Source organism: Aspergillus terreus, genomic scaffold (assembly GCF_000149615.1).
Source record: "Aspergillus terreus NIH2624 scaffold_1 genomic scaffold, whole genome shotgun sequence".
Taxonomy (NCBI): Eukaryota; Fungi; Ascomycota; class Eurotiomycetes; order Eurotiales; family Aspergillaceae; genus Aspergillus; species Aspergillus terreus.
Window position 1 is genome coordinate 2,574,295 of NT_165972.1, and position 25,596 is coordinate 2,599,890.

Below are 25,596 nucleotides of genomic sequence, written 5' to 3' on the forward strand. Positions count from 1 at the left end.
ACGGAGGAGGGACGAGGAAGCACGCTATCCCTGTAGACAGAGTCAAGCCTCGAAAAAGGTCCGATTCGTGGTCCGTTCCGTGAAGCACCCGCATACAAGGTATGGAGGCTGGAGTCGTTCCGTGACGACCAACTCCGTGTCCGAACGGAGCCTTACCAGACGCGCCATCTTGTTGGGGGAAAGAGAGCCAGCCACTTTTCTGGCTGGATCCACGGGACAGAAGTTTCACAGAATATCCTCAGTGGTAGTCAAGAGATGGTCGTCTGCCAAGGAGGAAGGACCAGGCGGGACGTGGATAAGGATTGATGGGGATGGAGGTGAAGCCCAGCAGGGGAATAAATAAATAATGACACCTCAGGCAGCGTGGGAGCCTCAGGCTCCGGGAGACAATACGCCGCAGGTCAATATACCTAGACTAGCATATTACTACGTGATTTTAGTAGGATATTAATTCTTATATTGCAATAATCTTCAAAATCGTCTTGATCATCTTCATTCTTGATCAAGCCATGCTAGTGCTTGCAACATATTCTCATGGAAAGACTCGGACGCCTCCGCTAAGACCGGAGATGGATATGACCAGAAGTAGTGAGGGTAGCCAGGATAGGCATCATACATCAGAGGCACACCGGCCTCTTCCAAAGCATCCCGCATCAGTCGTGCATCATCTCTCAAGGTATCAGTTCCACATTCGACCAGGTAGACCTTTTTCAAATCCTTCAGGCGAGGATGAAGGAGAACCGAGAAATACTTGTCGTGCGGTGGTGCTGCATAGGCGTCCAAGAAACAATCCATTGCAGCGAGAGTGTTGACAGTATTGTTGGCGTTCTCATGCATAGCAGTGTACTGATCCCTTTTGTCTGCTGGAACGGCATCGGGGTGCACAGTCGCAGGCACCAGAGCCAGGACCCCCTTCACCTTTTCCCCAAGCCCGGCATCCACGAGTTTGAGCGCCACACCAAAAGCGAGGTTGGCACCCGCGGAGCCTCCCATGATGACGAGGGCAGATACCGGAAAGTGACCCAATGTCCACAGGGTCGCTCGCACGCAGTCGTTGAGACCAGTGGGGAATTGGAATTTCGGTGCCAATCGATATCCGACACTAACCACCGTCATCCCACTGCATCGACAAATCCGTCGGCAGGTCGCATCTTCAATGTCCGGGCTTCCCATGATCCAGCCTCCGCCGTGGATGAACACCGCCACTGATCCACTGCTGGTCGCTGACGGGGGAGTGTAGATGCGAACCCAGCAATCCTGGAGGGTAATATCCTCGGTCTTTATTGACTTGTCGGGTGGCGGGATTGGATATCTGGATGTGATCTTTCGTGCGTTCACGTCGGAGTCGATGAAAAGCTGTTCAACAGTACTGCCTGTCATCAGCATTTCACCTCCGACTTCTTTGAGGAACTATCGATTTGTTGAGCATATTTTTAGCGTGTGGAGATTTACAGCTGCTTACCTCGCTCCAGGCGGGCGCGTACGGTGATTCCATTCTTATGCCTCCTGGAAAAATAAAGTATTGTCTGACAGTCGCTGAGGTATGGTACGAGCACAGCAACCGTCATTTTGGCGGCTTATATACTGGAGTAGTCATTTTCGGTTCTCGAGTTAACTTGATTCACAGTCGATATTGGAACACTCGAAATGGCTCATCATGATTCACGCTTAGGCGCGCCAATCATACTCTTGGTGCCGTCATGAGTCAGGATGATTAACGTGATGACTATAGACGCTAACATCCCTTCCGATCAACCGGGATTGTAAGTGGATTGGTAAAGAAATCCTCTGGATCATACTTCCTCTTCACAGAAACGAGCTTGCACACATTCCCCCCATAGTAACTCGTCAACGGATCCGTCGAGATATCCGCATCCAGATACCCCGAGTAACTGGCCCCTCCAACCGTCGGCCTGAGATACGACTCCAGATCCTCGAGCCAGTTCTCATAAGTAGACTGCCGCTCCTTGTCATCCGGTGCTCCGTGGATCTGGAATTCAAGATGCGCGTAGGCCTTCTCTCGCCAGGCGAAGGCGTTGCCACTGCCCTTGGAAGGTGTGCTGATGTTCCACGCATGCCACTCGCCCCAGACCTGGCTTTTAGCGTCGAGAGAGGCAATGCGGTCGAGCAGACTTTGGAGGGTTTGGTCGGTAAGAGGGTTGTCTTTGAGGACGAAGAAAGACTTGCTCATGCGGTGGAAGCGTTGCCAGGGGTCTGCGACAGGCATGGAGGTAGACTTTGGGACCTCGTTCCACTTGAATTGGGTGCTGTTGCCGACCTTGCTAAATGGATCCGGGACCACATTGAGGATGGACACGTCCACTTTCCCATCTGGCAGACACTCCATTGTCGTGTAGCCGAAGGCGCGCGCGTTGTCGGTGTTGCATCCACCCGCAATGACTACCGCTGGCTTGCCAATATCCAGGAGCCCGGACGCATTCACGAGCGAGCGGAGCTCGTCTTCCGTACCGCCGTAGTACCAGCCTAAGACCTGCACCTTGTCTCGGTACACGTTAATCTGAGACATAAACTCTGGGATCTGTTTGGGAGCCCAGTCGAGGTACTGTTTGGCAGCAGGGAACCGAGACGCAGTGTCGTTCCAGCTCAGCATGAGCATCGCAGATCGCGGGATCGAGGTGAGGGACAATGTGAATTCCACAACAATCCCGTACGTGCCACCGCCACCACCCCGGATTGCGAAGAAGAGATCCGGGTTCGTATCTGGCGAAGCCACAACGGTGCGTCCGTCAGCGAGGACGACCTTTGCGGCGAGAACGTGCTCGACGGCTAATCCTTGAGACCTTTGCTGCATGTTGAACCCACCAGAGCCTAGGAACCCGGCCAGCCCAACGGTGGGACAGATGCCGCCGATGAAGGACGTTCCGTGCTCGCTCAGGGCAGTGTACAGAGCGCCGAGGCGAATTCCGGCTCCCACAACGGCCGTTTGACGGTCATCGGAGACATTGACGTAGTTGAGGTGGGCAATGTCAATAATGAGCGTGCCGTTCAGAGCAGAGTAGGCCTCGAAGCTGTGGCCTCCGGCACGAGGCACCGCTTTGATGCCGGCAGTCTTAGCACATCGGATCAGAGGGGCGATCTCTTTGGACTCTTGAGCATAGGCGAGGAGGACTGGGAGCTCATCAAACTGGATCGTTTCGCCCAGGCGAGAATCCAGGTAGGTAGTGTCGTTTGGCGTGACAATCCGTTGCGGTGCCGATGGTCCAAAGACACTGGACACACAATTATAGAGGGCGGTGCTCTTAGGATAAGCAGAGACCACCGTGGAGAAGGTGGCCACCGCGGCGATACCAAGAAAGCGCATATCGATTTGCACACAAAGGAATTTAACGAGGTCTGGAGACTTTCTTTTTCTGCAGTGGCGACAGTAACTGTCTTCTATTTATTTCTTCTAAGTAGTCTACACAGCCTTCCGCGGAGAGAAAATCACCGTGTCCCGTCGGGAAGTTTCATTTGATCCATGTTCAGCACGGCTTTATGCCTACGCCTGTATCAATAGTTGAATATAACCTAACTGAAGCAGCTGAGGATACACAGCTAAACAATCTGTACAAGACGAGGATCAATCGCAAGCCGGGCAGCTAACAACACCAATGTCCCAGCCAGCAGGAGAACACCACCAAAGTCAACCCAGGCAGACACACCCCCTACCTTCATCGAGGTCAGAGCTCCCCCGATGGGATTACCCGTCAACGCTCCTACTGAGCAGACGGCCATCATGACCCCAATCATAACCCCGATGATCCGCATGTTCTTCGTGATTTGCGCGACGCACGCGGACTGCAAGGAGATCAGCCCTCCAGAGGTAAATCCGTACAGCAGCGCGAAGGCAACGCACGCGCCTTTGGTGTGGACACGGTGAAGAACGAGGACCAGTATACCAGACAAAAGTGAGCAGACAATTGCTACATTGTATCTAGTCACACTGTTAGTGTGCGTGGTTGGGTTTGCAGATCCCAAGGACACCTACCGTCCGAGTTTGTCTGCGAGAGCACCGGAGACGATTCGCCCAACAAACGACCCAGCATTTAAAATCGAGATCAACGAGTTGGCAAAGGATGAATTTACGCCATGGTCCATAGCGAACAATGGGATGTAGTAAAAAGGGATGAACATTCCCCATATCACGAACAGCATGCCAACCACCGTGAGCCAGTACCGTCTGTCCTTCAGTCCTTCGCTTAGGTCTGCTTTGGAGAGCCCTCCTGACTTTCGAGGTGGTAGACGGGGTATCACCATGAAACATGCTGGAGCCAGCAGGGCAAAGCTGATAAAGCCCACGATCCGCAAGCCCCATGGAAATCCCACGACGGCAAACAGTCTCTCCAGGATCAGAGGCCAAGCGATGCCGCCCAGGGAGGAGCCTGTGAGAACAATTCCCATGGCTAGACCACGCCTATGATGAAACCAATGGGATATTGCCGATATGGTGGGGTAGAAGAGCATCGCAACTGCAATGCCGAAGAGGAGACTCTGCGCCAGAATGAACTGGTAGTATTCTTTGCAGAGACTGACCATCATCTGGGAGAGTGATAGCAGCAGCGTCCCCGGAATAAACAGAACCTTGGAGCCTTTGGCGTCGAAGACTGGGCCAAAAAAGAGGCCTCCGATGAAGAGCAGGAAAAGCTGCAGGGAGCCGATCCATGAGATTTCGCTCGTACTTCGGCCTGGGAGCAGTTTCTCTCCGTAGTACTCTTGGAAGGTGCCAAAAGAATTAAGCATGCCTGTTACTCATTAACTGCAACACTTGGAATCTGTCGTCCGGACAGCTTACCAAAAGTCACAAAGTACGCCAGAAAGCCGCCGAGGACCACCAGCCATGCCCGGAAACCGCCGTCCGGTGGGCCGGCATCATCTTCTTCTTGGGCCTCAAGAGCCATATCTGCAATGGCCTCTTTGGTAGTCATTTGGAATGGTATGTATGATGTAAATTTCTTTGCTGCTAGGCGTACAACTATCCGGCATAGTCGTTGACATCCATACCGATATATAGTTCAGAATTCAGTATACATCCTCGACCTTAGACGGATACAAATCTGACATCCGTAATTTGGCGGAGGATTTTGGTGCAAAGGGCCATTTCTCACCACTATTTCCGGTCATGGGCCTCCCAAATAAAAGAGGAGAAAGCATTGAGTACCTTCAATTGAACGGGAATTTGGAGACGCTTTTCTAAAACAGCCATCAGTCTAGTGTCATCTTCGTTCTCGATGTTGACCCAAGAGCTTCAAGCCATCTATGCCAACAATGCTGGCTTTCTAATTACCAGCTTGTTGGCGTTTGCACTTCTGGCTCTCGCCGTGCGTTCTTTTCTCCGGTCAGAAAAGATCCCCTTGGTCAGCGCAGGCCTCCCCATTCTTGGGAATCTCCAAAAGTATAGTCTTGACCCTGTTGGGTTTATTGCATCCGCCACCCGACTCCATGGAGAGTGTTTCGCGGTGCCCATGCTGTTCGGTCGAACTATCTGGCTGCGCAGCCCCCAGCTAAACAAGGAGTACCTGGAAACAAGAGAGGTATTCTGCTCTCCCGACATCTAACCCGGGGCAAGACTAACAGAGCCCCAGGATGTATGGTCCTTCGGTGATGGAATGGGCCTGTTTCTCAACAAGATCGTCATTCCCGGCTACTTCAGTCATCTGCGCAGTATGGTCGGGTCCTTAAGCAGGGGGATATCCCGAAAGGCGACGCTTGAGTATTACGCCCAGGTCGCGGACGAGGAAACCGCCAAAGCAGTCGACGGTTGGACCTGCAAAAGCGAGGCCGAAAAGTCCGTGGCTCTGTTTGAGGAAATCTCGTTTCTCGTCCACAAGATCATCGTGCGCTGCCTGATGGGCCAGGACTTCTACGACCACCATGTCAGGGAGCTGTACGATCTACTCCGCACCATGGAGGCCAATGTCGGCAGCATCTGGCACACCGTCCTCCCCGGGTGGGTGGCCCACGGCCCAGCACGTAGGCTGTGGAGATGCCGACAGCGTGTGCAAGAGATCTTTGACTTCCGCCTGCGGGAGCGAGAGAGATCTCCAGAAGAGTGGAAGAAGAGGCTGGACTATATCTCGTACACTCTGCAAGACCCTGCCACGGCGCATCTGAGCCGGTTTTACGGTGCCCATCATACTCTGCTGATGTTTGCGGCACACACCAGTACAGTCGCTAGTATATCGTGGATTCTGCTGGAAGTAAGTGAGCATCTGGAGTATCCTGCACTTCCCACTGCAGAAGAACTGACAAGAGACAGCTGCTTAGATCCCCGCACCGACTCCAGCGCCTCCGAGAGGAACTAGCAACGCACGCGCTGGAGCAGTCACCCTTCCTCGATGCCCTCGTCAAAGAAACAGGCCGGCATTACTCTGGTAACAGTGACGTTCGCTGGGCCCGGAAACCGAAGACCCTGCGCACCGAGGTCGCCTCCGTGCCCGAGAGCCGGATCACCATCCCGGAGGGAACGATTGTCTCGATCTCCCCATACCTGACGCACCACGATCCCGCTACGTGGGACAACGCCGATACATATCTTCCCGAACGGTGGCTAGCAGATCCCGACCTAGCAAAGAAGATGAACGAGGGCGGGCAGCTGCGGTATATTCCGTTTGGGGCGGGGAGTCATCGGTGCCCCGGGGAGAAAATGGCCATTCTGATAGCCAAGATTGCCGTGGCGCGTATCGTCCAGAGTTGTGATTTAGCATGGGGGGAGGGCAGTAGTGAGAACACTCTAGGGGGTCTGGACTTCTCCAAGGTCGGCAGTCCGTGGCTGAAGGGGGACGTACAAGTTCGATTCCAAGTGTAGTTTTGCGATAATGGATGAGCTTGCGGTATGGCGCAGTTTGCACATCAAGTTCTTAATCTGGAGACATGAAGTAGATTAACGTAGAAATATAACAATGCACGCCATAGGGTGGTTGTTCTACGCTCTCGATATCTGAACGTTTGAACCTTGAATTATATATCTCACAGGAATCTCCATCGCCAAACAGTTCAATTCCTCAGAGCTCGGAATTATATAGAACACTAGACATCAATAAGCCGCCGCAGGAACATCCGCCAACCCAACTCTCAACTTGTCAAAATCGAACAAAACCACCTTATCTTTCGCAAAGGTCTCTCCAAAGTTGCCAATAATCCAGTCGCCCTCGCCCAGAGTTCTCACATTCAAGACACAAACTTCCTTTCCATCTACCTCACGCCGCTCGACATAGTTCGCCGGGGTCACCTCCCACACGCGATCGTGGCCCTCAAAGACATACTTGACATTTGGAAAGGATGATACCTTCTCACAGTCCACAGAGACAAAGGACTGATTTCCATTGTTAGGAGCAACGTTCGCATCGAGCACCACCGGCCGTCCGCCAGTGATCTCAATCAGACGACGGTAACTGTTCTCGGACATGGGAACACCGCGGCCGTAGCTGGCATGGTCGAAGATGGCGCCGGGATTTCCGCCGATGGAGGTGTTGAGGGCTTGCTCCTCGTCGCCGATAAGGTGCCGCGTCAGACGGAGAGCCCAGTAGTTGTAAACCGCAGGCTGGTAGACGAACTCGATTTCGTTGACGGGCGGGAAGACGATGTTGTCATACCACAGGATCGGGCTGCTGTTGTTCTTGTCGGAGAGACTGAGAACCGGCGACGGGCCGCCAAGGGTCTGCAGTCCATCCTTGCCGTGGCAGAGCTCGCGACGAGGAGTCGGCTGGTCGAATGTGCTGTTATGGCAGTACACGAACGACACCAGGGGTGAGCGGTAGACGCCCTGCTGCCACATCTGGTAAAAGGGCGATTGTGTGGACGCGTTGTCGCTCTTGAATACTGGGGAGAGGCCGTACACCCCGCCAAATGGATACACCATGTCCAGCTGGAAGTGCATATCCGCCAGCTGAAGGGTCACTCTCGCCTGGTGGTCTGGGCCGACACGCTCGATGTCGGAGCCAAAGCCGACGGAGAGGTCGTTGTAGAAGAAGAAGTGGTTTGGGTTCCAGGTCCTCTCGGGATAGAGAACGGATTGGTTGGCGAATGTCCGCGACTCCGTCTCGTTGTACAGAGGCTGGCCGTGTTGGAGACAGGCATAGGTGCCTTGCGAACCGCCATGGCAACGTGGAGTGAAGGCATATTGGCCGATCCAAGTCCAGTCAACGAAGCAGACGAGTGGTTGAGGGGGAGTTCCGATCTGGATTGCGTCGGTGGTGAAGCCAAAGGGAGTCCACGTCAAAGGCATGTCAAAGGCCCCCGAGTGCTGCCTGGCGGGGGCAGCCAACGCCCCGTCCAGAAGGGTGAGAAGCGCAACGGACAGCCACATGGTCGCAATAGATGTATGCACTGGATGGATGGAAAGGAGGTAGGTCCCTCGGGGCATGATTTGTCGCCTTTTTTATAATGTTGATGACGGGCTCCGCGAAACCCTAAGAAATGCCCGCTTCGGAGCGGAGCTGAAGACGATATCGTTTCGTCGCCAATGACCGACCCACGGTCTGATGGACTATATTAGGTAGCTTCTCGGTCTATTCTCCATTGTCAGAAAGGCCCCTGCTGATAGCTGAACCGGAGACCAGACACATACACTCAATGGACATTGTTGCACACATCCAGGGCGATCCGGGCTCCTCCCTCACGCCGCTCATCCTCATCCATGCCATATCCGGCCTGGCCTTGCCCTATTTTGCTCTCGGGCCTCTATCTAAGGACTCTGACGATGGCGACTCCGACAAATCAAGGCCTGTTTACGGTCTATCGTCTCCGATTTTTGAATCCGTTTCTGCATTCCGCCGCCATGGCAAGAGCCTGCCCTCACTAGCCTTGGAGTACGTCCGGATCATCCGCCGTGAGATCCAGCCTCGGGGGCCGTACCTGCTAGGCGGCTGGTCTATGGGCGGCATGCTTGCGATCGAAATGGCCGCGATTCTCGTCGCGCAAGGCGAAACCGTCAAGCATGTGGTGATGATCGACTCGCTGAATCCCGAAGTCTATCCGCCTTTCCAAGACAGCCAGGAGCACCAAGTCCTCTCAACCATCATGTACAACGCTATCGCGTGGCGAGTTCAGGGACTCGAGGAGGCAGGCATGCCCGCCTTGTCCGATGACGCGAGCACAGCGACCAGCAGCGACAACAGTCGAGCAAGCACCGACGACGGGGCCGATAGTGAGGTGGAGAGCGAGGCGGATCTCGATGATTTTATGCAGCAGCAGCGCGAACATGTCCATCAGGGGATGCGCATGCTGGCATCCTACCACACGTTACATCGCCGTGTCTATCTTCCTGACACCACAGTGACCTTGATCAAATGTACCATGTTGGGCAACATGTCTCCCCTGCTTCGTGCGAGTAGGAAGGCCTTCGCAAAGAAAAACCTCCTCGATCCTCACAACGGATGGCGGACGGAGCAGTTCAAAAGCTTTCGTTCAGTTCCGTTTGCTTCTACTCATGATGCGTGTTTCGATGCAGAGGCCTCAGAGGAACTAACAACCATTCTGAGAGGTGTCCTAAAGGACACTGAGGAGTTCTGACATGGATCCACGGAGGAATCAGTTGCTTTACTTGTATTTACTGCTTCAAACTCGATACGATAGACCGTTCCAACGAGAGAAGTGTCCTTTCAGTGAATAGCCAAAGGCTTACCGGGAAAAAGCACTTACGGATTTCAGAGGTAATGCCCGGGACCTGCTCTAAGAATCCTGAGCACTCGCGGAGCGATTCGATCCATCAAGTGTAGGTATAGATACTCCGAACCCCAACGGAGAGATTCTAGACGACAAGTTGCGCCTAACGGAGACTTTTGCGGTTCTCCTTGTACTTAAAACACCCATGAACCGTGCAGTAGACGAAGGAAGCTAATCCTCTGCCAGCGACTATGTCAGCCACAACTCTTCCCAACGTCTCCGTAGCCATCATCGGCGCCGGCATCGGCGGTCTGACCCTCGGTGCATTCCTCCGCCGTCTGGGGATCCCCTTCGTTATCCTGGAGCGAACAGCAGTCCTCACGCCCCTGGGGGCCGGGATCTCCCTAGCGCCCAACTGTCTCGCCGCGCTAGAGCAACTAGGTCTCTATGAGACGATCCGCCAGAACGCGCAGGAATTACGAGGGATCAACGTGTACCGCGAGAAGCGCTGCTGGGGGACCATTGACTTTGGGCTCGCGAAGCAGTGGTTCGGGTACAATGTGCTTTCGATCGAGAGATACGAATTCCATCGGTATTTGTACGAGGCGGCCGGCGGCGCGGGCGTAGTCCAGTTGGGGTGGGATGTTGCCCGCATCGAGGGCCTTGAGAATGCCGACGGTGACCTACGGGTCATTAGCGCTGATGGTCGAGAGGTCCATACTGATATCGTTGTCGGAGCAGACGGTATCCGGAGTGTCACTCGGAGGATTGTATGCCGTTTCTCATGTGCCCCTTTGTGACCAGGCTGATGCAGTATACTAGCTATCGCGGTCAATGGGCCTCCAGCCCGAAAACACCATCCGGTTTACCGGCCGCGTGCACATGTCCGGCTACACAAAGCCGCTGTCTCACTTGTCGACGACCGACCTCGGCATCGGCCATTGGATGCTCTACAACGATTGCATCCTTACCACATGGCCGTGCAAAGAGAACCGGCAGTGGTTCATCGGCGTCAAGGCCGCACCTCCTGATGAAAAGAGCCCTGATCGCTCCGTGTGGAAGGGCGCAACGTCCGATACAGTGAACGCGGTGTATGGAAGCAGGTTCCATCCGTTCGGGGAGGATGGGACTGTCGAAGCGAGTATGTATGCCATCCCAGCACCTGCGATTGCCGGTAACTCAAGGGATGATAAGTTGTCAATAATTCCGAACGCGTCGTCGCTAGCAACGTCTTCGAGGAAGCCGACTTCCCGCACATGGTTCGGGGCCGAGTGGCGCTCCTGGGTGATGGTATACAGAACTTGAATCTCTCTGAATTGTCCTATTGAAGAGAGCCACTGACACGCTGTAGCGGCCCATTCGATGACATCGTTTTTTGGCCAGGTACGTAGCAGGGACAGTGCCCCCCGAATCTGCTAGCCGACTTATATCCAAATACAGGGCGCCTGCCAAGCAATCGAAGATGCCACCGTTCTTGCTGACTCCATCTCGTTGTTTCTGGCTGGCGACGAAGCGGCCCTGGAGACATATGGCCGTATCCGTGAAAAGCGAGCTCAGCAGGTTGCATCGTTTTCGGCACGATATGCGCTTCTGCATACAGCGAGGCTACCGCTCGGGATGGGCAAGGCTCTGCGCGCATTTGTGTATCGCATTCTGCCCAGTAGTGCCTGGATGTGGTATTTGACTTGGTTGTATGGGTTCCAGCCGGTCTCAAAGAGGGTGTGTATTCTTTTATCTTTTCCCGTTTTCTAACGGGTGCGGATTTGGCTAACGGCGGTGACATTAGTTGGAGGCTATAGTTAAGGAACAATAGAGACAAGAGCATGGAGGATACTGAGGAATAGGATCGTTTATAAGGCTTCAAAAATCTTCCGTACAATCGTTGCATTTGGTAGTTATCGTATGGAGCATGTATTTATTCTCCATATTTGCCGTACTCCTCCGCAATACCGGGATTCCAGGCCGGAAAGGGTTTAGAAGCGTCCATGTGAAGATGAGAGTCATATTGTGCTCCTGTAGAACGACCCAGCAGACCTGCGCCTGTCCCGCACACCCGCTCGGCCCCAGAGTTGGAGACGGGGTTAGATGTATCAAATGGGTTGCTCTGCAGCATACTGTCGACATCCGGCGCAGAGATGTCGGGACTCATAAGGAATAAATTCCCAAACGCTTGCCCATCCAGCGTCCCCATTGTTAGATGGGACGAAGGACTGTTGCTCGTTCTCGAGTATATGTCCGATCTAGCCATACCAGGAAACCCGAGCAGGGATTCAAAGGAAGCGTTATCGCTGAAGAACCCGGGGTCAGGGATCTCGAGCGGTGGTACCAGCTGTGACGGCGGGAACCCGGGGCTTTGAGGAATAAAATCATGTATGGAGCAGGCCGAGGAGCCCAGGGATAGGTCTCCGGGCCTGTCAAGCGAGAAGGGGGTTTTCTTGGGCGATAGAGATGGAAAGGCAGCGTTGGCGGCATCGGTGACTTCCGACATGGATACCGGCTGGGACGAGGGAGACATACATAGTGCCCGTAAGGCTGACTTCACCCATTTCAGGCGCTTCTTTGCTGGCCGGAGGACAGACGCATAGTTACCAAGGAAGTCCGATCTGCACACTTGGTGCGCCTGGTCTGCGTAGTCTGCAAGCTTGGTGAGCGCCGGGGCGGCGTCACGATGTTCCTTCAGCTGCCAGTCGTACTGACTGTGGAGTCGGACCAGGGCGTGGCTGCAGGAATCTAGAGAGACGGCCAAAGTCCTGGTGGCATAGGAAGATTGGGCGGGCACTTGGCTGGTTGGGAGAGAGGGAACTCGGGCGGCAATGGTGAGGATTGCAGAGATACACTCTCCTAAGGCCTGGATGATCGCTGGTGTGATGGGAGTAGGTGCTCGTCGCTCAGGGGAGAATAGGATATGGACAATAATGGTATAATATGAAGTTAGGAGGAAGGATTTCGTGGAAGGAATGGTAACCTCTCGCTCAACCAGTTGTATGGCCTGTATGAGGATTCCATGGATCTCAAGCGAAAGGTTGGAGGGATGGAATCGGGAGCGCAGGAGACGGTGCAACTGGTAGATGTGTCGAGTGTGCCAAGGTGCGGCGTGGACCTTACTTTCCTCAGTTGGGGCATTGAGATAGAGAGTGTAAATATGAGCGACCGTGCTAGTGACATGGCTGAGAGGCCATAGCCAGCGCATGGCTTGGACTTGCGATGGGAGAGTCGAGATGTTATTAGACGCCCGGTCAAGACAGAGCACTGCCGATGTTGTCTCGTCCAGACTGGGGAAGTCAGGGATTTCGTCCGGCACCAGCAGCGTGAAGGGCTGGTCAATCTGCATAAACGCCCAGGTCGTGGTTGACAGACACAGCCAGTAGATGTTGCGCAGAATTTCCTGCTCGACTTCTCCGATGTCTGTACCGTTCAACTTCATCCTCTCTCGGTCTCCCTCATCCCGGCTCCGGCGTTGATGCTCTCGCGCGACGACGCGACACGTATAACCGATATAACAGGTGGCTCGCCGGGCATTTCCTTGCGACATTTCCCTCCAGCCCAGAAGGATAAGTGCCTGCGCTGTTGAGATAGGCCCGGCATCGACGTTAGAGCATGGACGATGTTGCAGCTGAGACGCTGCAAACTGAAGCAACTCCTGAGGGGACTCTTCAGGACGCACAGACCCCGTGGTATTCGGATTATCCTTGGGATCGAAAGACTCGAATGCATCGGCCAGTATAATTGCGAGCAGGGCTGTGTCTACCGTTTCATCTTGTATCGCACTTAGAAGCAGTGTCTTCGAGACCACCGCCGAAAGGGGGTGCATAAAGAACCAGAAGTGAACCATTTGCACCACGCGATGTTTCCCTAGCGCAGCAAGAGGGCTTTTCTGACGCCGAGGAGGGTCAAACATGCTCGGCGTCGTCTCGTCGGCCAGCGAGGTGATGTAGAAATACTGGTGCGGATTCGACTGCAATTGTTCATCGCCGAATGCGCCGAAGCGCAGAAGGAGAACCTCCACCATTTCGTGCGCAAGGAAAGATAAAAGACTGTCATAGCTCAACTTGGGCCGGGGCGTTGGAGCGGGAGTATGCGCCGGAGTCGGCTTCCGAATGTGTCGATGAAAGGATGCAATGGAGTTTTGGAACAGGTTGGAGCGAGATCCCGTCTTGCTAATGAAGTATTCCTGAAACATCCTGTCTAATTCACGGCCCAGGGTGGGATTCTCTTGATCCCCCTTTTTGGCCTGGGCGTTGGACGTGTCTGTCCCCCCGCGTCCATTGTCAGCTAGCTGCGGCGACGCCGGCGGTGACCGAGAGAGCTCATGGGGAGCCGTCGAAGAAGCAGAGACAGGAGACGGCTGCGCTGGAGGTGAAGAAACTCTACGACGGCGTGGGCATTGGCGGTGGGAATCGGACACACTGGTGCCTCTGCGTCGGGGTCGTCCCTTGCGTGCCTCGGGACTGTAGATACAATTGATGTTGCGCTCCCGACAGGCCGAACAGATCGGACCACTCGAACATCGGATCTTCCGCGCCCGACAGAAGGTGCAGCTGCGATGAAGCCCAGTGGAGGAGGATGATGTTGTGGAAGAATCGAGGCCGGAGGGGGCGGAGGGTTGAGGCGCCAAGGATGGATCTGCTTCCGTTAAACATCAATCCAGTCCAGGTATATAAAACGGGGTTATCATACCTGAGGCGACTCGGCTGAAGTGAGCCATCTTCTCGTGACAGCGACAAGAATTATTGAGTGGAATAGCTACGTCGGTCAGACTGCTACTTCTGGACAGTACTCCGTAAGCCGGGAGTTGGCTTCTTTAAGGCTCGATCGCTCTTGTGATTCCGGCTTCCGACTGGGCGATCTCAGAAGGTGTCACAGAGACAAGAGTCTACAATAGGTGATCGCGAGATCGTCTGGTCAGAGGACAAACGAGAGTTTTGCCAAGCCACGGATCTGCTTATTTGTTCTTCGGTCTCTGAGCACTAACTACAGTGCAGGACAATATCAACATTATCCCGGGATCAATCCCTTCTTTTCTCAAAGGTCCTTCAGATATACCGTCTACGTTGTTGTTAGGGCATCTGTTGACGATTCCTGTGTCCCTGGTTCTTATAGTCGCGTACCGCGTAGGTACCTACCTACCGACGTTGATATCGCGCAGTCCCCTCTTCACTAACATCAGTATTGCCTGTTTCGGTATTACCTCTTTCAGGCTCCGCCTCCCTGGCCTATACTTCTGTTTTGTACAGGTGATATCCGGTAAATCGCCGTCGATTTGCCCCAGTGTCTATCCCTTCCTCGACCAGACATCCAGACGAGGAAGGTCTACCCAGGATATACTGATGATGGTTGGTAAAGAGTGTCGCCTACGCCTGCTTACCATGATCGACGGCGTCTGCCCTATATTAAGCTGCATGTTATGATGACCGCGAGCCCGTCTCTCAACTTACTTTATCCTGTTGTCGTGCATAACCCAGGGGCCATTTACAATGACATGCCGCTTGTAAGGTATCATTGAATGCGGATTCTGAACATCTTCCATCTAGAATGTAAGTAGGTTACTTGTTAGTATTCCTCTATACTTCCTGAAGTTTCCTGAATTCCGCAGACTCTTTGCAAAAGGCTGCACGAATTCCCCCTCCTGGCGCTTAACAATGGTGCGGCGATCGACGACATACTACTACTAGGAGATGCAGCTTTAGCGTGAACTGCTCCTTACCGTCTAGCGACAATCAGATGCACTCTGCAGCTCAAGATTCGGCCTATCTCCGACAGAAGGCCAGATCACAACCGCGCAACTGCGATGGATTGGCCCGAAAAGTCTCCGGGATCGTGGTACCTACCTAGGTAACTAGTTAGTACATCAGACCAGACACCATGAAACGTGTCGCCCTCCATCCCTGCAGTGGATCTTCGAAGTAGTGTTCGACCATGTGGCTCGAATCGCCCCAAACGTGCGATGGGCCGGGGCCGTCGCGAATCAGTTCTGCATGTGGACCCTGTCAGGACGGCCATAGGACAATTATGTTAAAACCATTATTATCCGTCAGAATGCGCTCAACCCAATAGGTATTGATCACGGGGTGTACCTAGGCACCTAAGTGCGAATCCGAAGTCAGACGATCCAGCTTTCCCCCGTGGACTGACATATCTCCGAACTGTTTCACCGAGACAGGGAAGGAAGGTATGGAATCCGTTGGAATATCGTGTCGGGCCCGCATTACGTGAGCGGTGGTGTTGTTCTCCGACATCGCCAGCCCGACATAATTGGTTTCCCTAACTGGTGGTCCTGATTCACGGACTGGACCTTCCGTGATGTCTCAGCGTGTTCACGGTTTTGCGGGTCTTCAGAAGCCTATCATCCCGCCCCCCCGCGAAACGTTTGTCGGTTTGGTAGCGCAGATCTCCCACCGTCCCCGCGCATTTAGGATCGGCTGCTGTGGTTGTCAACACACCCCTCGGATCCGGGTGCGGACCAGTTGAAGGCCTTTGTCGTCGGTGCCTTTGCCGCTGGCGGCCCTGGCCATGGCAACGGCCTAGCGGGCCGCGCGGGACAATTTTGATGACCGCCGAGATCGATGGGTCCTTTCGCTACACGCCCCAGACGTGACGTCAGAGAACTTGACGCCGTCTGCGAACGAGAGTTCTTTCACCAGAATGCGTATGTGGAGGTGGCGGGCTTGGACCCTCTGAGACACGATGCTTTGGTGTATGATGTATGAGAGCCCATTGTGCAACAGTGGAGTGAAAACACGGCCAGACGTTTACCCTCGCGTACCGCATGGCCATTTGTACCTCCATCGGTTGACGCAGTCGATGAAGGCTCGTCAGGCTGCGATTGCCGGGAGGGGTGGGTTGCTTGGACAGGAGATGAGGGTTGATGAAGCTGTTTTTGGATCAATTTTCCCTCGTCTTTGGTTGCATCAGGTCACCAGTAGCCCATTAAATGGACAAAGAATCAAAGATGTCATCCCTCATACAATTGGATGGATATTACAAGACTGACTAGCAGCTCGGTTGATATCTTGGACATTTGGGCTAGGCCTCTTCTTTTCAACACCTATGGGCCTGAATGGTCGTTGATGGAACTGAGCTCTGCGGCTCCCATTGAGATAAGTTGACAGCAAAATACGGCGCGTGTTATGTGCCAAGAACCACATAATAAATAGCACAACAGGTGTATTGCGAACAAGAGACACTAACGCAGAATAGGAAAACCAAATCAGGACCTTGTGAGAACCAATTCGAGATCCGCAATTGCCATTGTTTCTATTTTGCTGGTCAAATTGCCTGCAAATCAGAGTCAGAAAGCCGAAGTTGAAAACAATTTGCATGTCTCTCGTAGCATATCCCGCGCCTATTATTGGACGAGCTTTACAACAAGCTCAGATGCCATCTCTCCATACTCATCCAACATTTGCCGAAATCGGGTTATTTCAATAAGCGTCCGCACTTCGCATGAAACATAGTGGGTGACTAGATCTCTAAGAGAGCATCCACCTGGTTCTTGTCTGCCTGTCTGCTCATATGTATATTCAAGAAGATCCAGGAGGTGTGGTATAGTTTCCCCGCTGAGTGAAAGACCGGAGAGGTCGCGATGAAGTGACTTTAAGCTCTGTTCTCGTAATGTGTCGACAAGATATCGTGTCGCGAAAATATATATCTTCGCATGGGCGAGAAGGTCCGGATTAGGAGAAATTGTAGCCTCATCTCCAGTAAACCGAAGACCTCTGAATTTGCTCCACCTCCGTTCATATGGACTCCGAATATAGATCGAGTTCTCGATTTCAATCTCTAGCGGGGGCGGCGAGCGATGCTTTTTCCTTTGGGCCTTTGGAGTCAATGCATCCCACTTATAGGAGTAGATCGTTTCTGGTTCCAACACTGGGACAGGTTCTGGTTCTGGCTCTGGTTCCTGTTCCAGTGGCTCTGATCCAGGATTCTGTTCCGCCTGTTGGGTGCTTCTCTCAATCAATCTTGTTCCATCTAAATTGAAATCTCAGTTTATCGTTCTGTGGCACTTCCGGTATACTTACCTTCTGTACCGGCGTTATTATCGTCCTCGTGTTCTTTCCGGCAGGGCGTAGTATAATTTCCTTTGTAACCAAACTCACAAAAAGCGATAAAAGTGTCCTCATCAATGTCCTCTATTGTAGCGGTTCTGGATGTCGCCTCTGTCATGCAACCGTTGTTAATCATAGAGTCTAGAGGAGCGGATAATCCATGAACAAGACCGGCGTGGATTGTCAGCTTTTGTCGATCAGGTCCAATAAGAAAGTGAAATGGGGGCGATCGCATGAATCTTCAGCCGTTAGTTACTGAGGGTTTAAAGGAAGACTGACATACGCTTTGTAGTTTTCCATCTCTAACTATCTCTGGCCGATTGATATATGCAGTAGATACAGACAAGCTTGGTGTATGCTTGGGGGATTAGCTGGGACCAAATGGCTGTTTGTGACCGCCAAGTGATCTTATATAAATCTGCCAGTGACGGTTTGCAACCTAAACCATGCAAAAGAATCATAAGCAGTTACCCACCAAACAAGGACGTTGGGCAGCGACAATCATCCTCTGGATCAGACGCCTGATGGAAGCGACGCACGCTGCACAATACGGTATAGCGGCGCACCAACCAAGCCCAAGACAGGGCGGAGGCAGGACATAGACTTGCTTCGGAATGGAGTGGGCTTGCTATTTGATGACATCTATACCTTGGTGCATGAGCCAAGGCAATGTCGATGTAAATGCAATGAGTACGAGAAGAAAATGAAGGATACAGTTTTGAGGGCACTAAGCCAGTCTTTTCTATAGGGAACCAGCTTGGATGGGAGAATTCCTACTAAATTGGGCAGAAAGTGGTGAATAAACTTATTGATCAAACAACATACAGGAGTGGCTAACTCATTTTGTTGAAAACAACCGAGCAGGTTGGAGCGAATAAGCTATACGATAGTTTACACAACCCATCAAAAATAAAGGAACATCGTTGTCTACCTAGGTTAGTTCTCTATAAAATGAGCACAGCCTTCTGTGACATGACGAACAGATGCAGATGATGGCTGCCCATGGGGAATACCAAGGAGTGAGGCAAGGGAATTGGGAGGACGGACGCTTGACATGTCAGGATTGCATAAAAGATGGTCCGGATGAAAAGGTACATTCTTTGTTATTTCATGTGGAGTCACGATCTTATGCAGCCTCCAGGGCTTTGCATTCTGTACTTCGGACGAAAGCTATTCCGTGCCAACAGCCAGGATCAGTTATCCATCAGACTACATGCATAATTTCAAGACTCTTGTGTTGTACTTAACACAATCTATCCCGCCCACAGCCTAGAAGAGAGCTACTGTACAGTAAAGCCTCCAGTAGCCGAAGCTTGATGTGCTTAAAGAATCGGTGTTGTCATGTGGTTAACCCAATTGCTGACCATTCAGGGCCACCTTAACTAGGTAGACCAGATATTACTTTGACACAACACGCGAGAGTAGGCGCCAATCAAAGCACAGTATGCCCAACCTTCTCCTGTCGACCGCGCCCCTCTTTAAACAGCCATAAATCTCACCCTTAGGGATTTTTTGAAGGATATCAATCACTTTTTTCATCCTATAAGCTCTGGAGAGCATATAAACTATGGACCCCCTTTCAGCCGCAGTAAGCGTTATCGCAGTTATCTAATTAACGGACAGAATTGTCCAAATATGTGGAAATTATCTCAACAGCGAGTGTCAGGAATACGAAAACATCGAACCGTTTCAACTAAAGGTTATCACCCTCGCCCAAGTCCTCCAGTCTCTGGATGAGCTTCTTCGCGGGCCAAACGGCGCGAAACTCCTGGTCACCCAAGGGAATGAGAGGATTCACTAAAATCTGACAGTTGTTGCGCCGATAGTACCCGCTCGGTAGGTCAGCTCCCTAACGTGGTATTTAAACCAACCCCTTCGCTCGTCAGGCCAAATCATACCTAGGTACTTGTGTTCCGTTCCCTGATACCTCAATGCAACAATGAAGTTCGACGGCGCCCTCCAAAAATTCGTCACGGCGTCCCTATGTCCGTCCCGCTCGGTGGTCACCCTCCGCCATGATTCACGCATCGACGGTGACGACCATATGATCTACTTCATCGATGAAGAACCGGCTTATATCATGCGGGTGACGAAGCCGTTCGCGCTTCGACCCTACAGCGGACTGGAACTGCAAACCCGCGATATTGCGATCCGGCGTCTGGTCCAAGAAGAATATCAGGCCCGTGGATTACCATGCGACCATATATCTTATACAATCGCGACTCAGTTGCTGGCCGAGGATAAAGAGTATGCGGCATCGTTGGAAACGCGACTATCCGGGGCGTGTCTAGAACTCGCGCATGTGACACCGGCGACGGTGAAGGGTTTTGTGGACTTGATGGCCACCATGAAAGCAATTGATATAAGCACACTGGAGGCGAGACTTGGCATTTCGATCCCGTCTCGAGACTTTCCAGATCTAAGGCAGCTCCGAGCTTCTGCGATCGAAGCCTGGACTCGACTCGTCCGGCAGGGCCATATCTCCGCGGCGGACTATGGAGACGGAGTGGACGATTTGATCGAAAGAAAAACAGCACTCATTGATCAGATCGGGGACCGCACACCTCGCAACGTCTTGCTTCACGCAGACATAAAAGACCTCCACATTCTGGTTGATGCAGAAAGTGGTCGGATTACCGGCATCCTGGATTGGGCCGACGCCAGTATTGGCAACCCCGCCGAGGATATCTCTGGCCTGGTCTTGTGCGTAGGGGCCGAGTTGGCTACAAAAATCGCGCAGGAGGTGGGATATGATTCCCACGAGATCATGCAGGGTATTGTCAAGGCGCGATGTGAGCGTGTGCTGAGGTTGGAGGAAGTAATAACTGGCGCTGACACCGAGAGTCCGCTGGAGTGGCGGAAGCGTCAGCTGGCAGTGGCGTTGCTCTAACCGATCATGACGAAGATGCGACGGACCGGGGCGGTCTGTGGATAGTTGGATCATTATATCATCCCAGGACTCACATGTTTGCTGGGGTAGATGATGGTGTGGGGGAATCCATAGTTCGGAGTGGAACCGCAGCCCAAATCCCGGATGCATATGATTCCTTGGCAGACGAGACGAGAAACATCACACACGACCGGTAGGCGAGGAACAGGAAGAGCGACACCCTTCAGTACGATTTCCTGTCGTCCGTTGACCACCCCTGGAGTCAGACGCAGAATTCGGAGAAATGGCGTGGTTGCGATGATGGCAGAACTTGGCGCCCCGTTCACCCGGACCGTCCGCGGGGTATCGGGACGGGATTCCTTTAGGGAGGGGGGGTTGGGGGATGATGTTCCAAAACAACCATATAGATGATGGATGAAGATAGTAATAAGAATCGAGTAGAGTCTACTCCATAGAAGAAGAGTACAAGAAGATGAAGTACATACAATACATACTCCGTACATCGATCGGTGAAAGTGACCGGCAACACATTGATCCGGGCCGAGCCGAGGTCCAAGGAAGAAACACGCCGTGACAAGGTGAAGCTGTAATTCTTCTTCTTCTCCAACGATCTACAAGAATCATTCTCTTGTCTGGGTCCAATTTTCTTCTTCTTCTTCCTCCTCCTCTCCTCTCCTGTCTTCTCCCTCTCACTCTCTTACCTACTCTCTTTTCCCACCGTGGTCGACTTCTAACCATCTGCGCATTCGCCGGGAGATCTCCGCATTGTCTTATTCTGTACAGCTCCCTCTCCCTGACTGTCCATTTCCGGATCCCCCGCGATCGCATCCCCCCGCCATCATGTCGTCTGCCTCCGCCTCTACGCCTGAGACGATTCGCGATGATATCAAGGTCGCTGAGCCCAAGCCGGTCAACCAGACCATTGCTCAGCTCCGCTCCCTCGTGGCCGGTGCCGCGGGTGGTGTGTGTGCGGTCGTTGTCGGCCACCCCTTCGATCTGGTGAAGGTGCGCATGCAGACCGCACAGAAGGGCGTCTACTCCGGCGCCATGGATGTGGTGCGGAAGACGGTCGCGCGCGAAGGCCTCGTCCGAGTAAGTCGATCGGACCGATCCGATGCGCCCATACTAACTGCCGCAGGGAATGTATGCGGGTGTCTCCGCTCCCCTCGTCGGCGTTACTCCCATGTGTAAGTTGGCTCCAATCCCCATAGTTTTCGCGGTCAGCCACTAATTTCGGTACAATTCTAGTCGCTGTTAGTTTCTGGGTATGTATTCATGATATGACGCACTATGTCCCGATCCGGCCTTAACCGCTTGACCAGGGTTATGACTTGGGTAAGACGCTCGTGAGCAGCCTCTCCACTGTGCGGGTTGAGAACAACACCCCTCAGTACACAATTGGCCAAATCTCGGCTGCCGGTTTCTTCTCCGCCATCCCCATGACCCTGATCACGGCGCCTTTCGAGCGTGTCAAGGTGCTGCTCCAGATCCAGGGTCAGAACCCACCCCCACCCGGCCAGAAGCCCAAGTACTCCGGTGGAATGGATGTCGTCCGCCAGCTTTACAAGGAGGGTGGAATCCGCAGTGTCTTCCGGGGTAGCGCCATGACGCTCGCTCGGGATGGTCCCGGATCGGCCGCCTACTTCGCCGCCTACGAGTACATCAAGCGCACCCTCACCCCCAAGGATGAGAACGGCAACGTCACCGGGGAGCTCTCTATGCCCGCCGTCCTGGCGGCTGGTGGTGCTGCTGGTATCGCCATGTGGATCCCCGTCTTCCCCGTCGACACCATCAAGTCGCGCGTGCAGAGTGCTCCGGGCCGTCCGACCATCGGCGGTACGATCCGCGCGGTCTACGCCAGCGGTGGTGTGAAGGCATTCTTCCCCGGGTTTGGTCCTGCCTTGGCTCGTGCTGTTCCGGCCAACGCTGCCACTTTGTAAGTCGTCGTCCCCTTTCAGTGACAGGCGCATTGCTGACCTGATAACAGCGCTGGTGTGGAACTTGCCCACAACTTCATGAAGAAGTTTTTCGATTAAATGCGGGCCGGTGCCCGACCTACTTTCTTGTGCTATATTTGAGGCGTTGTCGTTTTCCTCTTTTCTTTTTGTGAAATTATGCTGCTATGTTCCTAGATTTCGGTGCATTTGGCCAGCCTGGATGTCCTTTTCATTCTTAGACTTATGACTTTCCTGGTTGTCTAGATCGGTCCATAGGAATACCCTGAGCGTGCTATCTTCTCTAAAAGCAAGATTGATATCGTTTCCAAGTACTGTCAGATGGTAAACAGAGAAGTCCGGGATGCAGACTAAGGATCTTACCCTCGTCAGCCATTTCGGCCATAGTATCAGCATGCATCTATGCGGCCAACCCATCGAACTTTCGGACGATTTCTGAATAATTTCGACTCTTCAATAATGACACGATGGATCACTTATTCCTCGGCTATTCTTCACGGAAGAATTACCATGATAAAGCGCGTAAGCGAACAATGCGTGGCGGAGGATCTGGATCCCCGTCTAGACCAGTTAGACCCGAAGGTTGCCTGGGGCTCAGCCGCATTCCTGCCTAGATTTAGCACCTGTCTTATTAATAACTGCTGCTCCCCGCCCTTCCTTCGTCTGACTCTCCTTTTCCTACCAACATCATCTCTTCCATCCTTTCATTCAGCATCATCTCTTCATCTCCATCATCACCATGGTGGTTTCTTCGCTCGTTCGTCGAGGCGTGGAGTTTGCGGCTCAGCAGCCCGAACAGCCCAACATCCATTTCTCCGGATGGCTGCTGGGTCTGTTCATCTTCACGGTCTTGGCCTTCTGCTTTGCTCTGTTCAAGGTGAGCCCCCCTTCACGTCTGTTGCTCTATTGCGTCTATTGCGTCTCTCGACTAAACCACCTTAGATTGATTACACCTATGGCATGGTCGTCGCCACCCTCGCCGCCGTGGAGGAAACGAACCCCGACATCTACGTTCGGATCGATGCCAACCTCGACCCGACCAAGCCTACCGACCCCAACGAGGTCGCCGCCGAGGCGCCTCCGCCCAAGCCCATCACAAGCAAACTGCGCACCACCATCAGACATCTTCGCGCCCGGGCCGGGTTCTGGTCGCGATTCCGCGGGCTGAGCATGTTCCTGACTTACGTCATGGCATCCTCATTCCTCTACGCTGTGATGCCCGTGTCCATGAACAACTTCCTGGGTCAGTTCGTCTGCCAGACGATCATCGGCGTGGTTCTGGCCAACCTGCAGCTCGCCTGGGTCCATATCGTTATCTCGGAGCCTTCCCCTAAGCGCTTCTACCAGCGCATCCCGGGCTACAAAGCCTGGCTCAGAATCGCCCCCGTCGTGGCCTTTGAGCACGCTGTCGTGGCAACGGCTTTCTATGTGCCTCTCATTCTCACGGTCGGTGTGCATGGTTGGAAGTTCCTCGAAGGCGGTTCCCTGTCTACTACTCCTTCGAACTCGGAACTGAAAGCTGCGGCGGGCGCCATGGTCGCCCCATGCGTGCTGTCCTTCTTGGTTTCCATTCCCGCCCGGGCCATCTTCCTCCGTGTGGCGGCATCCATGCTGCCTGACGAGGACGAGGCGATCGTGCCCTTCGACCGCTCCTTCGGCGGCAAGGTGGTTCCCGCCATTCTAGGTGGTAGCGGCAAGCTGAGCATCCGCGACGCATGGAAGACCTTTGATGGTCCTGCGCGGATGCGTTACTGTAAGGTAATTGCCAAGGTCTTTGCGATGGAGGTGGGGGTGTCTGTATTCTTCACCCTGTTGCTGGCTGCCCAGGTGTACGCGGGCGCTGTGAGTATTGGCAGCACTCGCAACTAGACCATCCATCCCGCTCTTCCGTATACTTCGACATGGCCGACCACAACCACTGCTCTGTACATTCTCTTGATAATTTCTTATTAGTATCTGACTGTGTATTTACAACTTGGGAAATGGACCCGTTGGTGTTCTAGTGGAATATAATTACGCGCGTGTTGTTTTCGGCTATTGAGAGATGTATGGATGTTCCCCAAGACACCAGTGAGGTCACTCTCTGCGGTGAAACTGCAGCAGGTGACTTGGGAGTACGAACGCCCGTAACGCGACAGCCCCGCCGCCCCCTCTCTACACCGCCTTTGGTCGGTCTTTCATTCCCCCTCCGCAGTATCGGGATTCTTATCGTTCTTTTTCGTCCTCCTCATCTCGTTTGATCCTACACTTCTGCCGATTTGATGCCCACTTAGCGTCGGTCTTTGAGCACTACCCTCCTGCCTATCTTCTCTCCCTCCCCGCTGTTCATCCGCTCGGCATCCCAAGATGGCCACAACGCCAGCAGGCCGCATGCTGTCCCGACAGCTGCAGCAGATGCAGTCTGATAAAGATATCCCGGGGATTAGCTGTGGACTCGTCGATAATAATGTATTTGAGTGGGAGGTGATGCTCATGATCTCGGACGATGTGAAGCTATACGGCGGTGAGTGGCCAACCTAGGATTGGCGATAAGATGACATCAATTTTTATATCCGCCAAAATTCCGCTTAACCAAACGGGACTGACTTGCAAAACCCAGGGGGCTTCTTCCGGGCTCGCCTGTCCTTTCCCCAGGACTACCCTCACATGCCACCGAAGATGAAGTTTGAGTCTCCTCTGTTCCACCCTAATAGTACGTGCCGTATGGCCCCTGCCTTGGACCTGTTTCCTAACGAAATGCTTTAAGTCTACCCCAACGGCGAAGTCTGCATCTCCATCCTGCACCCCCCGGAGGAAGACAAATACGGCTATGAGTCCGCCGCAGAACGCTGGTCGCCCGTGCAGACCCCTGAGACGATCCTTCTCTCCGTGATTTCCATGCTGTCTAGCCCGAACGACGAGAGCCCGGCGAACGTGGAAGCAGCGCGTCTGTGGCGGGAGGATCCCAAGGAGTTCAAGAAGCGGGTGCGCAAGTGCGTCCGGGAGAGTCTGGGTGAGGAGTAAGCCGTGGATCGGAGTGGAAAGGAGGTCTACGAATTTCTTTTTCTCTTTTCTCTTGACTTTTTTTCTTGTCCGGCACCGCATGCGATTGGAGGTCGAT

General features: G+C 53.3%; 11 protein-coding genes across 11 annotated transcripts; 6 read left to right on the top strand and 5 right to left on the bottom strand.

Annotated features, from left to right (window-relative positions):
- Positions 1 to 492: 492 nt before the first annotated feature.
- Positions 493 to 3,322, bottom strand: ATEG_00914 (uncharacterized protein; the record flags this gene model as incomplete). Its single annotated transcript, XM_001211000.1, has 3 exons — positions 493 to 1,373; positions 1,586 to 1,605; positions 1,800 to 3,322. The coding sequence occupies 3 exons, from the start codon at positions 3,320 to 3,322 to the stop codon at positions 493 to 495; spliced, it is 2,424 nt and encodes an 807-aa protein (XP_001211000.1).
- Positions 3,323 to 3,984: 662 nt separating this feature from the next.
- ATEG_00915 (uncharacterized protein) lies at positions 3,985 to 4,925 on the bottom strand (the record flags this gene model as incomplete). Its single annotated transcript, XM_001211001.1, has 2 exons — positions 3,985 to 4,742; positions 4,793 to 4,925. The coding sequence occupies 2 exons, from the start codon at positions 4,923 to 4,925 to the stop codon at positions 3,985 to 3,987; spliced, it is 891 nt and encodes a 296-aa protein (XP_001211001.1).
- A 681-nt stretch (positions 4,926 to 5,606) lies between these two features.
- ATEG_00916 (uncharacterized protein) lies at positions 5,607 to 6,375 on the top strand (the record flags this gene model as incomplete). Its single annotated transcript, XM_001211002.1, has 2 exons — positions 5,607 to 6,197; positions 6,265 to 6,375. The coding sequence occupies 2 exons, from the start codon at positions 5,607 to 5,609 to the stop codon at positions 6,373 to 6,375; spliced, it is 702 nt and encodes a 233-aa protein (XP_001211002.1).
- A 658-nt stretch (positions 6,376 to 7,033) lies between these two features.
- On the bottom strand, positions 7,034 to 8,305 carry ATEG_00917 (pepsin-like aspartic protease; the record flags this gene model as incomplete). Its single annotated transcript, XM_001211003.1, has 1 exon — positions 7,034 to 8,305. One exon carries the CDS (start codon positions 8,303 to 8,305, stop codon positions 7,034 to 7,036), a length of 1,272 nt encoding a protein of 423 aa, XP_001211003.1.
- Positions 8,306 to 9,854: 1,549 nt separating this feature from the next.
- Positions 9,855 to 10,908, top strand: ATEG_00918 (FAD-dependent oxidoreductase; the record flags this gene model as incomplete). Its single annotated transcript, XM_001211004.1, has 2 exons — positions 9,855 to 10,373; positions 10,426 to 10,908. 2 exons carry the CDS (start codon positions 9,855 to 9,857, stop codon positions 10,906 to 10,908), a joined length of 1,002 nt encoding a protein of 333 aa, XP_001211004.1.
- A 610-nt stretch (positions 10,909 to 11,518) lies between these two features.
- Positions 11,519 to 14,308, bottom strand: ATEG_00919 (uncharacterized protein; the record flags this gene model as incomplete). The annotated part of the gene is made up of 3 exons (XM_001211005.1): positions 11,519 to 13,851; positions 14,011 to 14,226; positions 14,281 to 14,308. The coding sequence occupies 3 exons, from the start codon at positions 14,306 to 14,308 to the stop codon at positions 11,519 to 11,521; spliced, it is 2,577 nt and encodes an 858-aa protein (XP_001211005.1).
- A 2,640-nt stretch (positions 14,309 to 16,948) lies between these two features.
- Positions 16,949 to 17,951, bottom strand: ATEG_00920 (uncharacterized protein; the record flags this gene model as incomplete). The annotated part of the gene is made up of 3 exons (XM_001211006.1): positions 16,949 to 17,574; positions 17,625 to 17,890; positions 17,935 to 17,951. 3 exons carry the CDS (start codon positions 17,949 to 17,951, stop codon positions 16,949 to 16,951), a joined length of 909 nt encoding a protein of 302 aa, XP_001211006.1.
- A 1,639-nt stretch (positions 17,952 to 19,590) lies between these two features.
- On the top strand, positions 19,591 to 20,541 carry ATEG_00921 (uncharacterized protein; the record flags this gene model as incomplete). Its single annotated transcript, XM_001211007.1, has 1 exon — positions 19,591 to 20,541. One exon carries the CDS (start codon positions 19,591 to 19,593, stop codon positions 20,539 to 20,541), a length of 951 nt encoding a protein of 316 aa, XP_001211007.1.
- An 840-nt stretch (positions 20,542 to 21,381) lies between these two features.
- Positions 21,382 to 22,577, top strand: ATEG_00922 (carnitine:acyl carnitine antiporter; the record flags this gene model as incomplete). Its single annotated transcript, XM_001211008.1, has 5 exons — positions 21,382 to 21,633; positions 21,680 to 21,728; positions 21,790 to 21,806; positions 21,864 to 22,477; positions 22,529 to 22,577. The coding sequence occupies 5 exons, from the start codon at positions 21,382 to 21,384 to the stop codon at positions 22,575 to 22,577; spliced, it is 981 nt and encodes a 326-aa protein (XP_001211008.1).
- Positions 22,578 to 23,235: 658 nt separating this feature from the next.
- Positions 23,236 to 24,365, top strand: ATEG_00923 (uncharacterized protein; the record flags this gene model as incomplete). The annotated part of the gene is made up of 2 exons (XM_001211009.1): positions 23,236 to 23,373; positions 23,439 to 24,365. The coding sequence occupies 2 exons, from the start codon at positions 23,236 to 23,238 to the stop codon at positions 24,363 to 24,365; spliced, it is 1,065 nt and encodes a 354-aa protein (XP_001211009.1).
- A 477-nt stretch (positions 24,366 to 24,842) lies between these two features.
- Positions 24,843 to 25,499, top strand: ATEG_00924 (putative ubiquitin conjugating enzyme; the record flags this gene model as incomplete). The annotated part of the gene is made up of 3 exons (XM_001211010.1): positions 24,843 to 24,999; positions 25,096 to 25,188; positions 25,243 to 25,499. The coding sequence occupies 3 exons, from the start codon at positions 24,843 to 24,845 to the stop codon at positions 25,497 to 25,499; spliced, it is 507 nt and encodes a 168-aa protein (XP_001211010.1).
- Between the last annotated feature and the right edge of the window lie 97 nt (positions 25,500 to 25,596).